We start from the raw sequence: 22,593 nt of genomic DNA on the forward strand, positions 1-22,593 counted from the left end.
TAATACCCTGCCTTAGGCTAAGTCTGGCAGATCCCAGCTGGAGCTGGGGTTAGGTGGTTCCAGCCCTGCCTCCTCCTGCAGCTCCATCTGCCTCCAGTGGCTCCCAAAACCCAGGGATGGCTCAACAGACACTGAAATGCAGCCATGAGGGGTAAGAACAGTCATGGAAAAGCATATCCAAGAAAGAGACAAGCAGACATCCCATTTTATATCATAAACAGACACGTCACAACACACCAGGTAATTTTCCAACTTGTACAGGGACAGAAGGGCCACAAGATCACAATGCATCAGCCAAGAGGGGTTAAAAAACAGGGCCAGAGGGACATGCAGGGTCCTGAGCCTATTATGTACAAAAATCCCATGGCAGGGGCCTCCACTGAGCCCAAATTTCAACAGCACAGATGTGTCCTGGTGTAACAAACCCCCACACTGGCCTGGAGAGCAAGGGATGGTTCCCACCACTGACATCCCTCTTCAGACACCTCAGTTTTTGAGTGGCAGGTGAACAAAATGAAAATCTGATGAAGGATGGGTTTGCAGTCAGGATAAATGTGAGTTTTTGTTTCTTGCTCTCTCCCAGGAAAAAGCACCCCAGTCCCAGCTGCGTCCTTGTTCACACAGGGACCCACCAGGGCAGGAGAACTTCCCTCCTCACTCATTAGCCACGCTCATTAGCAATCACTGGAGATGATCACAGAATCATGGAATGGTTTGGGTTAGAATGAACCTTAAAGCTCATCTCATTCCAGCCCCTTGCCATGGGCAGGGACACCCTCCATTATCCCAGGCTGCTCCCAGCCCTGTCCAACCTGGCCTGGGGCACATCCAGTGTCAGGACAGTCACAGCTTCTCTGGGCAATTTTAATTTCTACAGTTTTCTGTGATGGATTCCTGCCCTGAGCTCCGCTGCCACTCAGTGTGATGGGTACTGTGTGATTTCCTTGCACTCTCTCCCTGCCCCCTGGATCAGCACTGACCACTGACAACAACACACAGTCTACCAGTTAAATGCTACTGGGGCTGAGCAACCCTTTGGAAAACTGGGATTCCACCCCAATACTGACTCATGCTTATTGCTGCATAATACACAACTGGCCCCCAAAAACAGCAGTGGCACCCTGTGCCCTGAGCCCAGCAGGGAAGCTGACACAGGGCTCAGTCCCACCCCTGTGTGCCTCAAAGCCACCAAAATGCCCATTTTGGTGGCAATCCCGAGGATTTGGCCCCACAGAGCCAGGCACTGTTGGCTCTGCAAGGAGCTGCCCCTTCTCTCTTGCAGCTCAAAAGCCCAATCATGAATTGCTGGGTGGGAAAAGGGAGGTGGAAAGCGGCCAAGGGAGCTGCTGGTCTCATCCAGGCGTTTTTAAGGCATATTTTGCAGGAAGGGTGTGCTCCTGTGTGACTCCCATGGCTGGAGCCAGCTGAGCTCCCTGTCATCCCAGCTGCAGCTCCCTGGGGGTGTGGGAGAGCAGCGGGAAAGGAGGAAAGAAGAAGATGAAAGCGGGACTGGCTGACATTTATTTGGTTTGTGCATCAGACTAAAGCAGCGTTTCCTCCTTCGGATCTCTGGCTCCAAAACAGCCCCAGGTGCTGGACGGGGAGGGGGCTGTCTCACTTGGATGTGACACCCCAGTGACACTGGAGGAGGAGGAGGATGGACAGCTGCATGGTTCAACAAGTTCCATCCGTGGCCTGCTTGGAAAAGGCATTTATTAGCTGTAAACCTCTGTCGTGATGTTTAGAAAACCAGGGAGAGGAGAGGGATCAAGTTTGAATCCTGGTGAGAGCTCTCCTTAGAAAAACGGTTAGAGGGGGGGATTAAAAAGAAAAACACCAAAAAACTAAGAAAAGGTGGCTTTGAAATCAAAACTGTCCCAAGGAAAAAAAAAAAAATTAAAAAAAAAAAAAAGGAAAAAAAAAAAAAAGAGGATTTCTGCTAGTTTAACTAGAAGAACTTTGTGTGTTTTCTCCTTTACAAACGTAGTGCATCTGCAATCAGTGGGAATCACGGTCCGTCGGGGGAAGGGGCTGTGCTGGGGCCATGGAGAGGCTGCTGGTGTCCCCAAGGGCGGGGCCGGTGTGGCACTGGTGTCACATGTGTGCCTCGGAGGCTGGGCAGCCCGGCAGCAGCTCCCCGTTCACCACCGCCTCCGAGCCCAGCATCTTGTCCTTGCCGCAATCCCGGCGCTGCTTCCTCAGCATCCTCTGGTGCACCAGCGGCACCACGGAGAGCACCAGGCCGCCGATGATGGGCGGCACCCCCGCGAAGTAAAAGGCAGCGTCGTAATTCCCAAAATAGTCGTTGAGGTATCCTGCAAGAGGAGTTAGAGCCTCGTTAGTCTAATGAGCTGAGCTGCTTGTTCCCTCCTGCGAATGCAGCTTGTGTCACCCACCAGATTTGGGGAGATCGGGGTTTTAAAAGTAATATTTTTCTTTTTTTTTTTTTTTTTTTTTTTTTTTTTTTTTTTTTCTGTCTGAGTTTCTTGGGAGTTTTTACGCCCTGGATTAGGGAATGTGTGTGTACCAAGGGAGTGGAGGAGGAAAGCCTCAGCCATCCTTCCTGTTTCACTAGAACAGGACACAGTCGGCCACATCCCAGACAATCCCAAATGCAAGCTGGGACCTGTTGGACCCAACACTTCTCCCCAGAGGCTTGCCAGCCAGGAGGCAATGGGAAAAGTGGGCAGGGGCTGCTCCTCTGCTGATTGCCTCCATCTGGAAGCCCTGCCCTTGTGGATATTTTATCTCCAGTTACAAACAATAGCCAAGCCTTTAAAACCCAACAGGGTTCTGCATTTGTCTGGCAAGTTCCAGCACAGCCAGGCATCCTTGGAGAGTAACACATGGCCATTGATCAGCGCTGGAAAATCTCTCTGAGTGTCTCCTGAGTGTTTTCCCTGGGGATTAGGCTGATGCAAAGAGCCCCTTGACCCAGCCAGCCCCACTCATGGGATCTGGGGCAGCACCCTCCCAGTGCCAGGGCTGTGACCTGACCCCCATGTTCCTTCCAGAGGGTGCTGGGGTGAACTTTGCTGCCGGAAGCAGAGAGATTGGAGCTGCTTATCCAGCTTTGGCTTAGCACTGCTGATGCTGAGGTCCTGCTGCTCAGGGGCAGCTCTGGCAAAGCCCTGGCTGTTAAGGACATTGGGGTTATTGCTGTGCTGCAACACAGACCCAGGTCTTGTGGAGGTTCCATCTCCAACTTCAATTCCATCTCAAAGGACTTCTAGAAAAGTGTTATCTTCCAATTTTTAGCTCAATTTTCTGCAAACAGAAATAACTCAACGTGACCTTGGCTCAATGATCACCTTCCATCAGCTTTGAGAAAAGCCCTGAGACACCACAAGAGGTGGCATGGAGTGATGCCACCCCCATTCTCCAACCTCCACCAGAAAACTCAAAGCAGGGCTTCTGGTGTCACACCAAAACACCACCATGGGTGAGAGCTGCCAGCCCCACGTCCCTCCCAGTGCTGGGGGTGCCACCAACCTGCTATGGGCGTGCCAGCAGTCATGGGCACGGCCATCAGCCCCATGAGGTACCCTATGGCCTGGGATGCCTGCATGGGCCCCACCAGCTCGAAGGCAATGGGGGCCATGATGGTGGTGAAGAAGCCGTCGCAGAGGCCGAGGAAGAGGCAGATGACAATGACGCCCTCGAAGCCTCGGCACTGGGGGATCATCATGCACAGGAGGCCCAACAGCATGAAGGATGCAACCTGGGGACACAGAAGTGGGGATGGGCATCAGGAAGAGGCAGTGAGCAGGTCAATGTCACTGCTGCCTCCCCCAGACCCAGCAAAGCCATCCAGCTGCTGCTGCTGTCTCGAAGAGGCCCTTAAGAATAACCCTTTAAGAAGGGTTAAGAAGGATTAGCTGCTGGATTAGCTGCTAGATTTCAGCAGTTTGTTCTTCAAAAACCACAAGGAGGTGAAAGGGTGTCAGTAGTTTGGGTAGAGTTGCCACCATGGAATTGGATTGCTGAACAGACACGGACCCTTGGGTCGAGAGTGTAACTCACACATTTGTGCAGTAAATTTTGCTCGCTCACAGCAGACAATGGTTTGGGATTGACAGATATTAAGCAGAGTGTGGTCACCAATGTCCCTGCTGTGGCTGGCCAGCAGCTCCATGGAGGGCTGGGCACTCCATACCTGCAGGTAAATCTTCTTCAGCCCGGGAATGCAGTCGCCAATGCGGCCCGAAACCAGGCGCCCCAGCCCCGACATGGCCCCCAGGCAAACCAGCAGGATCCAGTCCTTCTTGGTCTCCTGAAACCGCTTCTCCACGTATTTGACCTGGGGTGGAGGGAAAGACATGAGGGTGTGAATTGTTGATCCCTCTCATCTCCCCAAAAGGGAGATATTTCCTGCAGATTGGCTCCTGGATTTGGGGTGGTTGTGTGTCCCTTGTGCTGACCTGCACCCTCCATCCACCCCAAAACAAACAGCCCCTTCCTCTCCTGCTGCTGGTGCTGGTCCTTAGGAGCACTGGGAAGTGATGGCACAGAGAGGACACACAAAACCATATCCATAGCAGGAATTTGGCTTTGAGGGTTTTGCTGCTTCTTTGCTGCCCCTCCTGTCCATCCCCACCTTCCCACCTCCTCCCTCCCCTTCCAGCCCCAGCTCTCACCAGGTTCATGTAAGGTACGAGGTATCCCAGGACAGCAGTAGCGATCCCAAAAGCCCAAATCCTATAGGTCTTCCTCCTGAAAACCCTCAGGTTGAAATACTTTCGTGTCTGGGCCCAGCACTGCTGCCTCACACTGCGGCTGCCCAGCTTGTCGTGCCCGTCGTGCTGAGAGTCACAAGAAGGTGTCAGCATGGGCCGGTAGGTCATGGCCAAGAAGATCTGGATGAACATGAAGGCACTGAGTACTTGGAAAGTGTGTGCCAGCCCGATGGCACCCCCGACCATCTTCAGGAAGAAGGGCAGTGGCACGGAGATGAGGCAGCTGCCGCCGGCCACGATGCCGTTGGCCAAGCCCAGGCGGCGCTTGAAGTAGTGCCCCAGGATGACCAGAGAGGGCTGGAAGGCGAAGGAGCTGCCACAGCCAAAGAGGATCCCATAGGTGAAATAACGAACTTCCAGCGATCTGGTGGGAGTGAAACACGTGGCAGTGAGGATCTGCAGAGATCCGGGGATCCGCAGAGATCCGGGGATCTGCAGAGATCGGGGCTGGCGCAGCGCAGTCGGACCTGCAGGAGCTCAGTCCCTCGCCAGAGCAGGATAATCCTCACCTCACAGCTGGCACATGGAATCAGCAAAATGAAGCATAGATTGGAAGTGCTTTCTGCCACCAGGAGAAGGCAGCAGCCAACCTGGCCTCCTTGGGAAGCTAACCTTACTTCAACTTACTTACTTCAATTTACTTACTTCAACTTCAACTTACTTACTTCACCTTCCTTCAACGTGTCACGGATGTGTCTTACTTCAACGGTTCTTAAGTTACAGCAAACAAGATTTTCTAAGGTAGGGATATTTTTAGCTAGAAATCCTTTTAATTTTTCCACTGAAAGGACTAATTGAAAACAGTCTGCACCCGGTGTTTGGAAGCAGAAGGCACCAACCCTGCTGGTTATGGCACGCAGGAAGGAAATGTGGTGTTTCTGCCCAGGCTCCAGGCTGGTTAATTAAGTTCTTCTTCTTTAAGCTTCTCTGGGAGCTTAAATTAAGACAGTTAATAGATGCCATTTATACCTCACATTGGTGGCTGCACTTGAGGAGGGAGTGAAGTGGCTACTCCACAGAGCAGATGGAGAGTCCTGAGAGCCCTTGGAAGGAGCTGCTTCCCAGTTTTCCCAGCAGAGGCAGCTGCCAAAGGAGCCTGGATTTAGGCAGCACACACAACCTGTTGTGTTCCTCTCCAGATGAAGGAATTTTTTTCTTCATCCCCATGCCATACATCCAGCTGCAAAAGTCTGCCATGGGATACTGTATGGGAGGAGAGTGTGGGGAAAACATTTGGGCAGCTCAGGGTCCAACTCTTGGAGCAAGACTAAGTGCTGCTCCCAAAGCAAAGTGAGCAGACAGCAGCCCACATCTACCAGAGCAGCTGGAAGTTGGGAAAACCTTCACAAGCACATCATTCCTTCCATCACACACTCACCCCTCCAGCTTGCCAAGCAGAAAGCAGAACATGGCCACTGTGCCTGAGGGCTCTGAGACAAATGACTGTCAGGAAAGGCAATTTCCATCCACTCCAGAACAAAACCACATCAGAAGCCCCCTCTGTGGGAGCCAGGCAAGCAGCTGGGCTTTGTGGGCCATGCCTGACCTCCCACACAGCAGCCCTGGTTTGGGCACAGCAGCCCTGGTGCTGCAGCTAAGCTGACATGTTGGGTAAGTGGAGACAAATGCCACGGCTCCCATCTGCTCCCTGCATGAGCAGGGGCTCCTTTCAGAGGAGCCAGGATTCTTAAGGAGCCAGGATTTCCCAGCCTGCTCACTGGGGATCAGCCAGCTGCTGTCTGCTGGGAAGGGTGGCATTGTCCCTGGTATTGTGAGGGTGCCAATGGATCATTGTTTCTCCTGGAACAAGGAGACTCCATTGGCCTCCTCTTGCTTCCAGCTCTCAGTGGGACCAGCCCTGCTGACTTGGGTTGCAATACACAGAAATGTGGATTCTGTCCCCATCTGCTGCAGCTGGGTGGGGCAGTGACCCTGATCTCCTGGCACATATTCTCTGCTAATGGGCCATCTTTAAACCAGCTGGGGCAATCATCTTTATCTTCCCACAGCCCATCCTCCCTCCAGCAGATATCTCCTGTTCATGGCCACTGAGTCCCAGTGCATGACTGATAAAATTCCATCATCCCACTGGCAGATGCTCCAGCCAGGGGAGGAGCCAAGCCTTTCCTACCCAGAGAAAAACTGAGATTTTGGACACCAAGGCACCTTCTCTCCACTGGATTCCAGAGGAAATCCAGACCTTTCCACATCATCCCTGCACCTTCAGAGGAAACTGCACCTTCTCCAGGAGCACTGCTCCAGCTGAACCACATCTGCCACTGCAGGAGGATGCAGCCACCATTGAATGGGACTGCTGCCACCACCCTGACTGACTGACGGGTGTCAGCTTGGATTCTGACTCTGGCAGGGTTTGGGATTGTTCTTTGTAATACTGCATTTCTATTTTAATTTTCCTAGTAAAGAACTGTTCTTCCTAATTCCCGTATCTTTGCCTGAGAGCCCTTCAATTTCAAAATGATAATAATAATTTGTAGGAGGGGGTTTCCATTCTCCATTTCAAAGAGAAGCTTCTGCCTTTATTGGCAGACACCTGTCCTTCAAACCAGGACACCTGATTTCTTCCTTGCTGGCAGAAATTTGGGAGTTTTCTCTATGCAGGAATAACTGGGCAGAAATTGTGGAGGGGAAGGAGAAGCAGATGAAAAGGGACCCCACCCTCCCTACAGAACATTTAGTGCAGAGGAGGAGGGCCAGGAGGGGACTGGGGCCATGTGAAGACAACCCTCCTGAGCTGGCCTTCATCTCCCATTCCTCATGCTAAACCAACCTCCTTGAACTGGAGGGAAGCTAAAGCCTTAACTGGGATTTCTCTTGAGAGCACTCAAGGTCTCTGGTGGCTTGAGCTGGGTACAAGTGCAGGAGACACCTCAGAGCAAGGCAGCAGAGAGGAAAAGCCTGGCATTGACTCCACCCAGCCTCCCCCAGAGCTTTGCTTTTCAGCATATTTCGTTCCTTTAGTGGTTTTCATAGAAAATTCCCAATGTTTTGAGACAAGAGGCACTGAGCCGGTCTTGCCACACAGTCTTGGTGGCTCAGAGGGTTTTTGGAACAACTCAGTGCAGTGCTGGGAACTGCTGCTCCTCCATTTGGACAAAATAAACCCATTTTAGAGAAACCAGGAGATAAAGGGGGGATGAGCTTTGATCCAGCTCTGCCTGAGCCCACCAAAGGCAGTGCTTGTCTCACAGGGGAATAATCCCCAGCTGTGGTGGAGGGACTTGGCAGGAGGGACCAAAAAAAAGCTTCTCCATTGTTCTGGGAGAGCTGGAGCCACAAGCCCTGAATTTCAGGAGCAGCACCATGGGGATGGAGCCCAGCCAAACCCCACAGGCTCCCTGCTCTTCCCCCAGCCCTGCTCTGCTCTGCCATCACAGCTTCCCTCGCTGTGGTCCAGCTGCAGAGGGGCTCCTCTCTCCCTTTAAAGGCAGCCAGAGGAATGTGGTCTGAGAGTGAGAGGCAGGAAATGGGGACTTCAGCCCTGTAGCTCTCCTGGAAATGATATTCCTCTCTGCCTGTACTGTTTGAGCTTTTTATTTTTTGTTTTAAACCCAACACAACAAGTCCCTGGCAGCAGAGCCCTTTTTCTTTCCACAAACATTTTACAGTGAGGGGGAAGAAAAGTCCAAGTTCTGTTGATTAGAAGGAAAGCAGGATTACATGGGAAACTCCTGTGATATCCATGCAGGGCACAGCTTCTCTCAGGACCCACTGCACCTTCTGCTGTTATTTTTGGGAACACAAAAGGTGGCACCTGAAGCTGCAGACTCTGATTCCATCCACACTGCTGCCCAAGATGGTTTTAACAACCCAAAAATCCCATCTGCAATTGGCCACAGTCCTGGGGGTTTGCCTGGGCATCAGAAGTGATCCCCACACCCATCATGATCCCACAGATGAGGGCTTGGGGATCCAGGGAAACAGGATTGGGATGAGCACAAGGACCCCCTGACCAGGAGGAGCACAGTGCAGGCAAGTCACCCTCTGGAAAACTGGTGTGTGTTTGCTTTGAAAACCCACTCCTTGAAGCATTTTAATTAAAACAATATTGATTTTAACTGAAATCCAACCCAATGCAATGTTTTTATTCAGAAAAAGTGAGGCAAATGCTGCTTTGGAGGTGTCTCCATGGAACCTCTGAGACTGTGTTTAATAAGTGTCACATAAATTACCCCAGAGCTGACCTCTTTTTGCTCCCACAACCATTCCAACCCTGATTTCTGGGCTGGAAAGACACACAAGGTACCTGCCATCCAAATGCACATTTCTGCCAGCAGAAATTCATGGCATGGAAAACAAGGAGCAGCAGTGGCCCTGCTCTGCCAGGACAGGAACACCACAAACTGCTGCAAACCCTGTCTGCCTTCCCCTCCCTGTCTGCCCTGCACAGAAACTCCCTCTTAGGCATAATCCACCAAATATTATTTTAAGCATTAATTTACTTTCAGCACCAATGTGAAAATGGTCACAAAGGAGAGCAGTTTTCTCTGTGAGAGGCACACCAACCTCTCCTGCTGCTTTAAAGAGGGACCTGAGTGCTGAAACCCCAGAAAACACAGCCCTTTGCTTGGGAAAATTCACACTCTTTTCACCTAAGGGCACAGTGTGGAGGGGAACAGGTTGTGGGATGCCAAGACTCCTCTCACAGGGATGGGAGTCACCAGCTTTGCCCCCAAAGGCAGCAGCACTGTGTAGGCAGGGAACAGGGAGGAAGAGGAGCTGTGCCAGGAGCTGGGTGTCCCCTCCAGAGCCTTACCTGGTGAAGGAGCTGCAGAGGAGGCCAATGAAGGCGATGGTGGCTCCCATGGCTGCCGTGGTCCTGCAGCCGATCCGGTCCGTGAAGATGCTGACGATGGGGGAGCAGAAAAAAATCATCCCCATGGCCAGGGAGCCAACCCACGCTGGGGAGAGAGAGCAGAAAGGGGATGGTCAGGGTGGGACATCCAACAGGGGAATCAAACAAGAGCTTTGAAGGGGCCTTGGCAGAGAGGCAGCCCCACCACGCAGTTAATTAACAGTGATAAGTGCTATTAATTAACAGTGCAACTCATAAATGACACAGAGAACTGGTGGCACCAAGGATGGTTGGAGCATGGACAGGTTTTCCTTGCATTGCTGTCTGCTGGGTTCCTGTGTCCCAGGGAAGGCACCAAGTTTCAAAGTTCTTTCCAAACAACCCTTGCTGGGTTGCAATGTGGGGAAATGTTCCATTTTTGCCACTTCAGGAATCTCCACAGCCAAAAGCCCCTGAGCTCCTCCAAGCCCTTTGCTGCCCAGATTTGGCTTGGGAGAGCTCCCCATGCAGATTTACAGCCCTGCATTGTCAGGGAGAGCACTCACCCACCCCTCACCTTCCCCTCTCCCCATGGTCAGTGAGGATTGAGCTGATGGACACATGTTTATCCCAGGTTAAATTCCACCCCTGACCCTGCCAGGCCACTCTGGAGAAAACCACTGTCTGTCTGTCCTTCTTTTTTTTTTTTTTTTTTTTTTTTTTTTTTTTTTCCCCAAAACTTTAATTATTCACAGATTTTTTTTTCCCATCATAGAACTGTTAAGGTTGGAAAAGCCTTTTAAGATCCTCAAGCCCAACCATTCCCCCAGCACTGCCAAGCCCAGGACTAACCCAAGTTCCCAAGGGCCACATCCACATTTAATTCCCTCCAGGGACAACAATTCCATCCCTGCCCTGTGCCAGTGCTTGACCAGCCTTTTAGTGAAATTTTTCCTAATATCCAACCTAAACCTCTCCTGGCACAACCTGAGGCCATTTCCTCTTGCCCACCATCTTCTCCCTGCCCTCCACCTTCTCCTTTTAATGGTTTATGTGACTATTTTGGGGAGGAAATGCAGGATTTCAAGAAAAGCAATGTGGTGAGGAAAAGAATTTCAGTTCTAACAGCTCTGAGGAGAAGCAAGAGGTCCCCTGGGTGATGTGTGGGGCAGAGCAGGATGGACAAAGGGACAAGGGGCCCCCAGCCCTACCTGGCTCCAAAGTGGGGGGACCTCCTGGAGCATCTCCTAGCTCCAGGTGCCAGCTCTGGGCTGCCAAGCCCCAGGGCATGTGGTCCTTTTACCTTTTTTTACCTCTTTCAGGGTTTGTTTTTGTTTGGGTTTTTTTTACCCAAGCCAAGGGCTCTGCAAACCTTTTCATCACAGCCCTGCATAAAAACAGCCTCATGGTCCTTCCAGAGCTGTGAGATCTTCAAAAAATACCCAGGTCCCTATTAAAAGCAAATCCCAGCTATGGAACAACCTCTCCAACCTCTGCCTTTCACAAAAGGACCACACAAAGAAGCCTTCCCCAGGCTGGGAAGAGCTGACCCTTCCAAATTAATTATAAGTTCACAAGGACCCAATTTACTTCAAAAATCTCTTTTAATAAATGCAGAGTGGGTGCAATAAAATGAAAAGCAAGGGCTGGGCAGGACCCTGGTGGGACTGGCTGGGCACTGGTCTCAACTCCAGGCAAAAAGATGGAACAGGGGAAGGGAGAGGGAGAGGACCCCCCTCTCCAGCTGATTTTCTTGGTTATAAACACAAGGCACAGTGCAAGCAAAGTCCCTCTAATAGGATTAGGTGGCACAGATCCAAAACAGCTCTGAGAGGGGGTGAGGGGTGGGAGCCACGCCAGGATGGGAAAGGCTCGTTAAATTGGATAATACACTTCCAGAAATGTTCCTTCTACTCCAGCCAAGGCAGTAAAAACGTTAGATGGCCCCATCATGTTTGAAGTTTGTTATTTTTGGAAATTACTTTAAGAAACGCGGAAATAAAAGCATAAAGCGAAGTATTAAATTTAAAGGGGCAGATTCGGATCTTAATAACTCGGGGATTTACATGCAAATAGGCAGGATCAATCTCTGGCCCCAAAAAATGCACACTCACCTGCAGAGATCAAAGCAAACCCAGGGCAGGAGGCTCAGCAATGGGTGTTTGAAAGCTCCTCCAGCTCTGGGTTTGTAAAAAGGAGATATCTCTCAATTAAAATTGGTAAACACACCAAAAAAAAAAAGGGGGGGAAAAAAAGAGTCCTGTGGCAAATTGCTCTACCTTAGAGAAAGGGCTTACCACAAGCAATGAATAAAAATAGGCTTGGGGAAGAACATGCAGTTAAAATTAGTAAGAACAATAGCCTCACTTCCAGAGCGGGGTTTTGTCTTCCCAGCGCAGCCCCGGGAAGCCGGGAGGGCTGGGCGCGCTCCAGGGCTGGGAGGAAACCTCGGCAAAATCGGGGGCTGCAGAAAAAAAACACCTCAGTGCTGAAATCCCAGCGTGTTCCCACCCCCGCAGAGTGGGGTGCAGAGTTTTATCCTCTGTTTTATCTCCTGAGCTGGAGGGAAGTCGTGGCAGAAAGGTAAAAGTTGGGGAAGAAGAGTTCAGGTGAAGCCTAACCCCAAGCTGTGCCTTTGGGCATAGTCCTTGGGTCAATTTCAGGGGAAAAAAAAGGATTTATTTTTGGGAATCTGTGTTGTTGAAATCTTTTCTGGATGTGAAAGGCAGAGGCAGTCATTCCTCCAGTGGAAACCAGCACCTTCCCTCCTACAGAAGTTTTACAGAACACCTCCCTTTTACAGGAGGTACATCTTGATTCAAAGCCACAGGAGGAAAAAAAAAAAAAAAAAAAAGACAAGGAGAGGAATTTTCATTTCTGATTTCCAGAGGGTTTGAATGGGATGGTTAATTCCCATCCTGGCCACACCTCCCACCCTCTGTGGCTGATAAGCTGGGAGAGATATGGAAACACAGACAAGCCCCCACATGAGGCACAGCCTTATCAAGCAGCTCCTTAAAGAAGCTGTGGAGAGAATCCAGCTGAGGATGGGGCTGGAAGGAGCTCAGGAGCTGCCAGGACTTTGACAGGGATCGGGTTAAGACTTGATTGTGTTTTAGGGTGCTGTGAGTCCAAGCAGCTCCTGGGAGCACCAGGGTTTGGGTTTGGAGCTGGCTGTCCTGGCTGGTGGCAGGGGTGTCTTCAGAGAAACAACCTGACAGATGACATGCAAGAAACACAGAATGCTTCAGAAACCATAATTTTAGATTAAAAAGAAAAAAAAGCATTCAAGCACTCTGGGTGCTCTGGGGTAGGGGAAGAGCTCAGTGTGGGGCTGGTGCTGCTTTGCTGGAGTAGAGTTGTTGACCAAGGAGAACATTCCACCAGCAGCTCTCACACAAGGGGAAAAGCTCCAGATAAAGCTCCACAAATTCTTCCTTCCCACCTTGACATAACAAAACTGGTGGCTGATCCAGAGCACTGGACAGGGAATGCAGTGGTTGAAGATCTCCAAGGGGAACAGTGATGCACAGAATGATAAAATCAGAAGGCTTTGGGTTGGAAGGGACCTTATAGATCATCCAGTTCTACCCTGTCATGGGCAGGGACACCTTCCACTATCCCAGGTTGCTCCAAATCCCATCTAAGCTGGCCTTGGACACTTGCAGCTGCTGCAATAGCATGGCCAGGATGATCCATCCTCCCCAGCACCCCTCACCCTGGGCTCAGCACAGAGTGAAAACTGGTGAGGTGGCCCATTTGCCCACCAGCCCAACAACACCAAGGTGCCCATAGCAGAGGAGAGACAGAAATGCTTTGGTCACCTTCTCCTCCTCCACCAGTGGGTGACAAAGCTGCTGTGGCAGAGGAGGATGGGGGCTGGGGGGCTCAGCTCCCTCTGCAGTGGGGCTGGTGATGCTGAGGGGTCCCTGAGCACCATATCTGTGTGTTTGTGGTGGGTCAGCCCCACCTGGACACCAGACCATCCAACAGGATGCCAAACTTCTCCTGCTGCTGGCATTTTCCTGGGCAGAAAAAGGTTTCTTAGAGCAGAGCAAGGCAGGAGCAGGAAGGTGAGAAAGGAAGAAAATCTCACCACTCCAAACCCTGCTCATTGTTCCAAAAAACTCCATTAAAAAATCAGACTGCAGCACTTGAAGCCAAACCCATTTGTTCCTTTAAATCCAAACCCTCCAGGGAGGAAGGGACATTGCACTCAGCTGTGCTTCCCTGCTGACCCAAATACCCCTGGCTGGAGGGATCAAGGGCCAGGAGGTGACCTCAGATCCGCCACTGCAGGAAGTGTCTTCCCTCTTCCCGTGGCTTCTCCTGCTCCCAGCTGGGTCAGGAATGGGCCAGCAAGGACAGGGCCACCTTCCCCTGGCACCTGGTGCTGCTCAGAGACACCAGGCAGGCAAAGGGGACTCACCTCCTGCACCTCTGCTGTAAGAAATAAATCTCTTTTTGACTCGCTGCTGCTGCTGTGACAAACCTCACTCAAACCTTCACAGCCCTCAAACCTTCACAGCCACACCTGGCTGCATTTTTGGGAGCAACCTCGTGGCCATTCCCCACTCAGTGGGGCTCCCACAGCACATCTGGAGTGAAAGCCAAGCAGCTGTTTTGTGCCATGCCCTTCCAGAGGCATCTGCGTCATCCCCTTGTGCTCCCAGCAGCTCAGCCCTTGTGCTCCACACCCCCTGCGGGCTCAGCTGCTCCCAGGGAAGGGTGGTCAGGGCTTAAACAAAGGCAGATGGGAAAGTCAGAGCTGAGGAAACCACCACAGTGCATGGTGGGGTGGGAAAGTGAGCAGCAAAATGGGAGCTGAGGAGATTAAAACTGAACCTAGGGAGCACCAAATTGAATCTGAGGAACAGAAACTGAACCTGGAGAGCACCAAACTGAACCTGGGGAGTACCAAACTGAACCTGGGGAGTACCAATATGGCCCAAAATTAAGTTGTGGAGCCCCAAATTGAAAATGAGGATCCCCAAACCAAAGCTAGGGAATCCCAAACAAAACCTGAGGAACACCAAACTGAACCTGAAGATCACCAAATTGACAAACCAAAAATGGGGAGCACCAGACAAGAGATGAGAGGCCACAAACCAAAGTTGTGAAACTGAAGATGAGAAACATCAAACTGAACCTGGGGAGCTGCAAACTGAAGTTGAGGAGCACAAAACCAGCACCAGAACACACCAAACTGATGCTGAGGAGCCTCAAACTGATGCTGAGAACCCCAAAATGAAGCTGTGGATCCCCAAACTGAAGCTGTGGAGCCCCAAGTTGATGGTGAGAAGCCCAAAACCGAGGCTGGGGAGCACCAAAATGATACTGAAAGCTCAAACCAAGGTTGTAGAGCCCCAAATTGATGGTGGGGAGCACCAAACTTGAGCAGCCAGGCTTCTCTGGGTGGGAGCTGATGGTGGCAGGGCATTGTGGTGGCAGCCACTGTGCATCACGTGCAGCCCAAAGCCTGCTAAACTCATTAATTGTATAGCAAGCCCTGCTTGGTACCATACCCTAAAGCTTCAGAACAAAGTCCTCCTTTATCAGGTTTGGCTGACTTTCCTCTCCACACTCCCCCCTCTTTTGAAAACAATTCCACAACAGCCAGAAAATTGGAATAAATGGAATTATTCAGAGGAATTATTCAAGGCCAGGTCTGGCTAAAGACCCTTTCAGTGCCCTGTTCATGGTGGTATAAGGAAATATGTGAGTGTTGTAGAAATAGAAGCTCCTGTCATGATCCCATGGCCATGGATAATGTAACAGCTTCCCAGAGATCAGACCCAGCAAGTGTCAATCCAGCTTTTGCCATGGGGGGATTTTTAAAACACCAGTTTTGAACAGGTTCAGGAGCACACAGCCCTGGAGCAGAGCAGGCTGGGAATGTACTTAGCTTTAAAAACCCCACCACACCTCTCCTGATTATGTCTCTGCCTCCCCTCACTGCCAGGGATGCTGGGGACTTTTAAGAGATGATGCCCAGTGCAACCACTAAGTGACAGATCTCAGCTGATGTGAGAGAAAAGTCCCAAAATGAGTAGGGATGGAGATAAATCTGTGGTTTTGCCTTGGCAAGCAGCAGGCACGGAGAAACCCCAGATTTGCCTGGGGTTCCTGCACTCAGCATCCCAGAGAAACTCAGTCCCAACCACATTTTGCATCCATTTCATTCCAAACCCATAAAACTCGACCCTGGCTGGAGCAAAATGGTGTCAGAGCTGGTTTCTGGGCTGCACCACGTCCTCCCCATCCACAGCCTCAGCCTTGGAGGCTCCAGAGCTGGTCCAGAAATACAAATTCTTGTGAAACCCATCCAAAACCAACAAGGCAGCATGTGCTGTGCAGCTGAACCCCACCATGTGCCCGGGTGGGGGTTCTCTTCCCAGCACTCCACAGGCCAGGAAGGTTTTTCTTCTCTGCGTCGCCTCTGGCTTGCAATTTTTGAGGGATGATTCACCTACCACACACCAAAGTTACCCAACAGACAGGAGCTGCAGCTCCTCAATGTGGGCCATGAATCCAGACGAATTTCCATGACCTCCACACCCAAGGGGGGTGAGGATTTTGTTGCTCCAAGCTCTGCTGGTGCTGTGTGAGTCCGAGGGATGTTGGGCTGGACCATGTTTGCCCATGTCCCATCTCCCTGGGTGACAGCCCAGGGCTGTTTTTTGGCCTTCAGCTGCTGTTGGGCAGAACCAGAGCTTCCTGCAGCTCCTGCCCAAATGAACTGGCAAAGATTCTTCAGAACTGGGGGGGAAAAAAACAAATCCTGGGGATGAGCATCTCCCCCCTTGACTGTGCTATCAAATGCCTTGCCAGCCCCTGGCTGAGTTTTCATCCAGCAATTTGATGAAAAACAGAAAAGTTCCATTTTAATTGGTGAAAATTCCCTCCTCCCACCCGTGGAGCACCAATCTGTAATTAGCCTTTCATGTAAAACGATGTTTATTCCTGACAGAGTTTGTCTTGGCACAAACACATGCTCTGAAATGTGCACACATTTGAAGACTCAAACCCTGCATTTAATTCTCTGTCTGCTTGTTAATCCTCATTGTTCCCAAGCCCCTTTTCAAAACACACCCACAGGGAGAAGAAAGTATTTTTTTATATATGTCCATAAAAATCTGCTTCCAGCATCAGGGTGAGCCCTGCACCAGCCCAGGGTCCAGATCCCAGCACTCTCCCAAACATACAGTGCCAAAACCTGATTTTATCCATCTTCTCCTTCCTTTAAAACACATTTTTCTCCCCAGCTATGATGCCCCTCAATGTTCCCCCTGCAGTACAATTGGAGGATGGGAGCCCTGAAGTGGGAGAATGGGGAACCCACCAACAGACCCAGCTCTGTTTTGGAGAGCCTGCTCTCACCCAAGTCTCATGATTCCTGGGCTTAATGTGGAGTGATTTGGGATTTACACTCTCCCAGAAGCAGCCACATCTCCTAACAGAGCAGCTTGAGGCTGGACTAGCAGCCCCAGGAGCTGGGACTGGATGACCAGAGCAGCTCAGATCAGATCAAATCAAATCAGATCAGATCCTTCCCCTCTGTCCAGCTCCAGGTGCAGATTACACTGACAGCCCAACAGGGGCTCCTGGGTGGCTCCCAGTGGCTGCTCAGGTTCTCCCATTTCCAGCAGGGCAATAAACACAATATCCACCTTATCATATGAAAGGGACAGCAAAAGTGTGGGGTCAGGGACTGGGGCAATATCAGGGTTACAATTACAGGCTGGGTTAGGGGCTGGATCAGGGTTAGGGTCTAGGTTACAATTTGGTTTAGGGTCCAGGGACATTGCTGTCCCCACCCTTATGCATCCTGGTGGGTTGGGGTTTCTTCCAGGCTCCTCACCTCGTGTTTTTGGGTAAAGAGTTCCCACTGCTGAAGGTTGCAGGCTGATGGCAATGATTAACTCTGTGGGACACTGTGGGTCAGCTCTGGCCCCAGACACCAGGGGCCTGCTGCACGTCCAAAGCTCTCAGCCTTTGGAAAAGCCATGACCTGACCAAACTTCACTGGGCTTTGGCTATGATTAACCTCCTGCAGTCACTGCTGCAAGCTCACAAAGCCTGGGAACAGCTCAGCACTCTCCCCCTGTCCCCAGCAGGGAGGTGTGACCCCTTCTGCTTCTCCAGCCCCAAAATGTGTCATCTCCTCTGAACTCCACCGTGGCCACCTTATGGAACTGGCAGGTTTGTGCTGGTAACCAGTTCTTGTAGCCACAGGCAACTGGGAGGACTGTGCAGCTGAGGGACTGGGCCAGCTGGGATCAGCCAGGGGCAGCCACCCTTTCCCAGGCTGTGATCCAGGTGAGTGCTGCCACTTTTGGGGACACACCTGAAAGTCCTAAAGGGCTGGAGTGTGACTCTGGGAGCAGCCCCTGCTCTGCCCTGCCCTGTGTGAGTGGCTGCCAGAGCTTTTCCCACCTGGAGCAGCCTGGTGTGCTGGGTTGATGTGGCCAGAAACGTGGATTCTGTCCCCATCTGTTAAACCAGCTGGGGCAGTGACCCTGATCTCCTGGCACATATTCTCTGCTAATGGGCCATCTTTAAACCAGCTGGGCAATCATCTTTATCTTCCCACAGCCCATCCTCCCTCCAGGAGATATCTCCTGTTCATGGCCACTGAGTCCCAGGGCATGACTGATAAAATTCCATCATCCCACTGGCAGATGCTCCAGCCAGGGGAGGAGCCAAGCCTTTCCTACCCAGATAAAAACTGAGATTTTGGACACCAAGGCACCTTCTCTCCACTGGATTCCAGAGGAAAACCAGACCTTTCCACATCATCCCTGCACCTTCAGAGGAAACTGCACCTTCTCCAGGAGCACTGCTCCAGCTGAACCACATCTGCCACTGCAGGAGGATGCAGCACCATGGAATGGGACTGCTGCCACCACTCTGACTGACTGATGGGTGTCAGCTTGGATTCTGACTCTGGCAGGGTTGGGATTGTTCATTGTAATACTGCATTTCTATTTTAATTTTCCTAGCAAAGAACTGTTATTCCTAATTCCCATCTCTTTGCCTGAGAGCCCCTTAATTTCAAAATGATAATAATTTGGAGGGAGGGGACTTACATTCTCTATTTCAAAGAGATGCTTCTGCCTTTATTGGCAGACACCTGTCCTTCAAACCAGGACACCTGGCCAGCCCTGTGACCCACCAGGACACAGAGCTGTGGCTCTCAGCTCAGAGCAGAGGCAAGCCAGGGCTGGCTCACAGGCTGGGGTGAGTGGCAAACCAACAGAGCCCTTCATGCCAAGGGTTTCATGCCCCAGGGATTCATGACCCAGCCAGCCACGTCCATCCCTACAGGAGCCAGTGGCCAGCACTGATCCACCACTGCATCTCCACCTACATGGTGGCATTGTACCTGACTCACAGGATACCAAAAATCCCCAGCATTGCTTCAAGGTGAGAGCACCTGGGACATCCCAAGCCCTTGATGCCTTGGGGAGAAGATGGGAATAATTCTGGCCACCAGTGGGAGGTAGGTTGGGCTAAAGTCTCCAAACAAAGCTGGTGGCCCATGGCTGCTCCATCCTTGTGAAATCACTGGGCACTCTCTGCCTCCTCTGCCCCCCTCCTGAGCTGTGTTTGAGAACCCTCCTCCCTCTGTGGTGAGACAGGGGTGAGAAAGGACACTTTTTTCCAAGCTGGAAGAGACAGAAAATTTCCCTCTTTGCCAAATTTCTCCCAAGCCATCTTCTGTTTCCCATTAAGAGAAGAAGAAACCCAGCTCCACGCTCCTCCCAGCACAACTCCCACGGGGCACTTGTCAACATCCCAGTGAAAAAAAGGAGAATTAAAGCCATGCAACCTGGCTGGCCACGACCCAGGGACCCGCAGAGCGAGGAGCGGCGGCGGCTGGAAAACAAGAAAACACCCCCCCTGCTCTGCTCTGACATCTCCCCACGGAAACCTTCCAGCTCCAGCGCTGGCAGCAGCCAGCCTGATCCCAGCTGAATTCCTTCCACTTACCAGCAAATAAAGAGCAGTTAAGTGAAAGAGTAAAAACACCCCTTCTTTTTTCTTTTTTTTTTTTTTTTTTCAAAGGGGGAAACAAAGAAGTCAGGGAAAATAAATGGAGGCGAAATGTTGGGCTGGTCACAGGCTCACCAAGATCTTTTTCCTTCCCAGTTGGGTACTTGACAGCCTCTCCTTTCAGCTAATTAAGGGATACTCAGGAAGAAAAATACTTCCAGCCCTTTGCCAACCCTGAGCATTAAGGGGAGAGACCCAGCAGGCTGGACACCAAACCCAGGAGCCCTGGCACTGGTTTTTAGACAAATAATTGCCACTGCAGGACATCTGTGGCCTTCTCCCAGTCCTGGCAGATTTCTGCACAGCCTTTCCTCCAAACTCTCTGGTGCTGGGCATGTCCAGTCTTGGAATCATAGAATTATGGAGTTGTTTAGCTTGGAAAAGCTTTCTGAAACTAATGAGTCCTACTGTTAACCCAGCACTAAACCATGTCCCCAAGTGCCTCATCAACACATCTTTTCAATCCTGTGTTTAATACAAATCTGTACCTGCCCCTAGACAAGGGCCAGTCCTGAACTCCAAGTATTTCTCCCTGCTTCAAAATTTCCAAGCATCACTGTGCAACCTCTCCCCCACTGGACAGAGACCAGTTAATTACCTTGGTTTTTGCATTTTTTGAGGGAGTTGAAGGCAGTGAGGCACCTTCTGTCCCCTATGAGGAACAACCCCAGCACTGCATAATTTCCCTGCTCTCCTCCACATCTCCCAGCCAGCCCTATCCTTTCCCACTGTGTGATGGGATGGGGATGGAGATAACAAGAAATTGTGCCAGGGGAGGTTTAGGTTGGATTTCAGGAAAGGTTCTTACCCCAGAGGATGCTGGCACTGCCCAGGCTCCCCAGGGAATGGGCACAGCCCCAAGGCTGCCAGAGCTCCAGGAGAGCTTGGACAGGGTGGGATTTTTGGGGGGTCTGTGCACATCTAGGATTGGACTGGATGATCCTTGAGGGTCCTTTCTAACTCAGAATATTCCATGATTCTATTACCCTATGAGAAGGGCATGAGGATGAGGATGGGGGTGGTGTGGGAAGAACCAAACCCCCCAAACATCCATCAGCCAAGGCTGGGGCACCCCCAGCATGAGCAAGGCTGGAAGAAATCATCCCTGTGTTTGTCCCAGTGCCAACCACTGCAGCACCATCTCCAGAGCCACCCCCACCCACAGCCACCCCCAGAGCCCTCCAAACTCCAGAGGAAAAACTAAAAAAATGCTGTGGCAACCTCAGCCTCAGCTCCACTGGAGCAAAAACCCTGAAATGGAGAGGGCTGGGATTCCTCCCTGTGGCACCTGGGCAGAGCCACCCACCCCAGCATTACCAAAATATTCCAGTTATGTTACTTATTTGCTCCCACCCAACACAGCCCAAATTTCCCTGAAGACAAAATCTGCTCAATACCCAACGATGCACAGGGCTGGGAATATGAAAGGGAAAATCCTGGTGGCTGCTCCAGGTGTTCACTGAAGGGAGGCTCTCCCCAGGCTGTGCCAGGTGGTTTTTAAGTTGTTTTGCCCCCAAGGTTCACTCAGAACTCCATGGCCTTTTTCACCTCAGCTCTTCCCCACATTGTCCCAGAGATCATCCCCAACCCTCCCATGGCATGAGGAACACGAGGTGATGACACTGAGAGAATATCTATCTCTAAAAATCAAAATAAATGAAGGAAAGCCATTTATACCAGGCTGAGCAGAGCCCTGGGGCAGGCACAGAATCATCCAGTGTCTGTGGGACAGAACTGCTCCATGGTGGAACATCTGGGCTCCTCTCCTGGTGTCCATCAGGATATTATTTCTTGCCCCAGTGCTGGAGTTTCCCCCAGATCTGCAGCACAGACACCAGAGCCTTTGGATGTTGCTCCTGGAGCACCAGGAAAAAGATCCCCAGATGACACAACACTTGATCATCATCAAACCAGACACCCAGAGGGCAAGAGAAGGGTAAAGCATCCATGTGATTTTAATCTCTTGGAGCTTCCTTACATTAAAGAACTACATTTGAAAACAACTGGATATCTCAGAAAAAATAGACCAGGCTGTCATTAAGCAAATCTGACCACTAAAGGAAAGTGAAAAGGAGCAGTATTTTATCTATTTTTTTTTTTAAGCCCAGCAAGAAGCAGGTTACACCCCTTTGCCAACGGGCTGTCACTTTTGGCTGACCTGCTCTCATTTGAAAGTTTTTCAGACGCTGGGTGGCTTCAGGGAAGGGCCAGCCCTGCCCTTTGGTGCTGCAGGCAGGAGGGGAAGAGCCACAACCCAGCAGGATGAGCCCCCTGCTCCCCATCCTGACCCCAGGAACCCAACCCCTGGGATGGGGATCCGTGATCCACATCCATAAATAGCTGGATAAATGTGTGGATCTCTGCACACACTCACATCTACATACAAATTAAAATCCAAACCCCCAAGGGCTGGAGCCACAGGCAGAGCTCCTGTGGAGCCACACAATGTTTAACGAGGCTGAGGGGATCTGGGGACAGCCCCCACCACTCGAGTGCTAGCAAAGGGCTCTGAAGGCAGGTGAAACATTAATGTGCTTTCCTGAGGAAATGCCTTTGCTTTTTTGCTGCATCAAGGGCTTTGAAATGGGAATAAACAACAGGGCAGGTTAATGAAGGCTTCTGTCAGGTGCTGGGTGAGGTTTGGTGCTGCTAGTCAGGGTTAAAAGCTTTACATCCCATCTCTGTGGGCAGGCAACCTCCTCTTCCTCCCCATGGAAATGTGGCTTTGTGGGGTGGGAATCAAAACTACCCCTGTCCCTACAAAATTCCTCTGTTCCTACAAAATTACCTTATCCCTATGAAATTCCCGTCTCTACAAAATTACATTATCCCTACAAGATTAACCTATCCCTACAAGATTAACCTATCCCTACAAAATTCCCCTGTCCCTACAAAATTACATTATCCCTACAAAATTCCTGTCTCTACAAAATTACTCTGTTCCTACAAAATTACCCCCGTCCCTACAAAATTACCCCTGTCTCTACAAAACTACCCTGTCCCTACAAA

At 51.0% G+C, this 22,593-nt stretch overlaps 1 protein-coding gene across 1 annotated transcript in view; it reads right to left on the reverse strand.

Annotated features, from left to right (window-relative positions):
* Positions 1–1,895: 1,895 nt before the first annotated feature.
* SLC16A2 (solute carrier family 16 member 2) overlaps positions 1,896–22,593 on the reverse strand; it is a 33,819-nt gene continuing 13,121 nt past the window's right edge. The window contains exons 2-6 of the mRNA XM_079319063.1: positions 9,511–9,655; positions 4,638–5,100; positions 4,157–4,300; positions 3,493–3,721; positions 1,896–2,315 (exon numbers count right to left, since the gene is read on the reverse strand). Coding sequence (XP_079175189.1) covers positions 2,095–2,315; positions 3,493–3,721; positions 4,157–4,300; positions 4,638–5,100; positions 9,511–9,655 — 1,202 coding nt within the window. The 3' untranslated portion in view covers positions 1,896–2,094. The remainder of the gene's footprint in view (positions 2,316–3,492; positions 3,722–4,156; positions 4,301–4,637; positions 5,101–9,510; positions 9,656–22,593) is intronic.

This window comes from Erithacus rubecula, assembly GCF_903797595.1.
Source record: "Erithacus rubecula genome assembly, chromosome: 15".
Lineage (NCBI taxonomy): Eukaryota > Metazoa > Chordata > Aves > Passeriformes > Muscicapidae > Erithacus > Erithacus rubecula.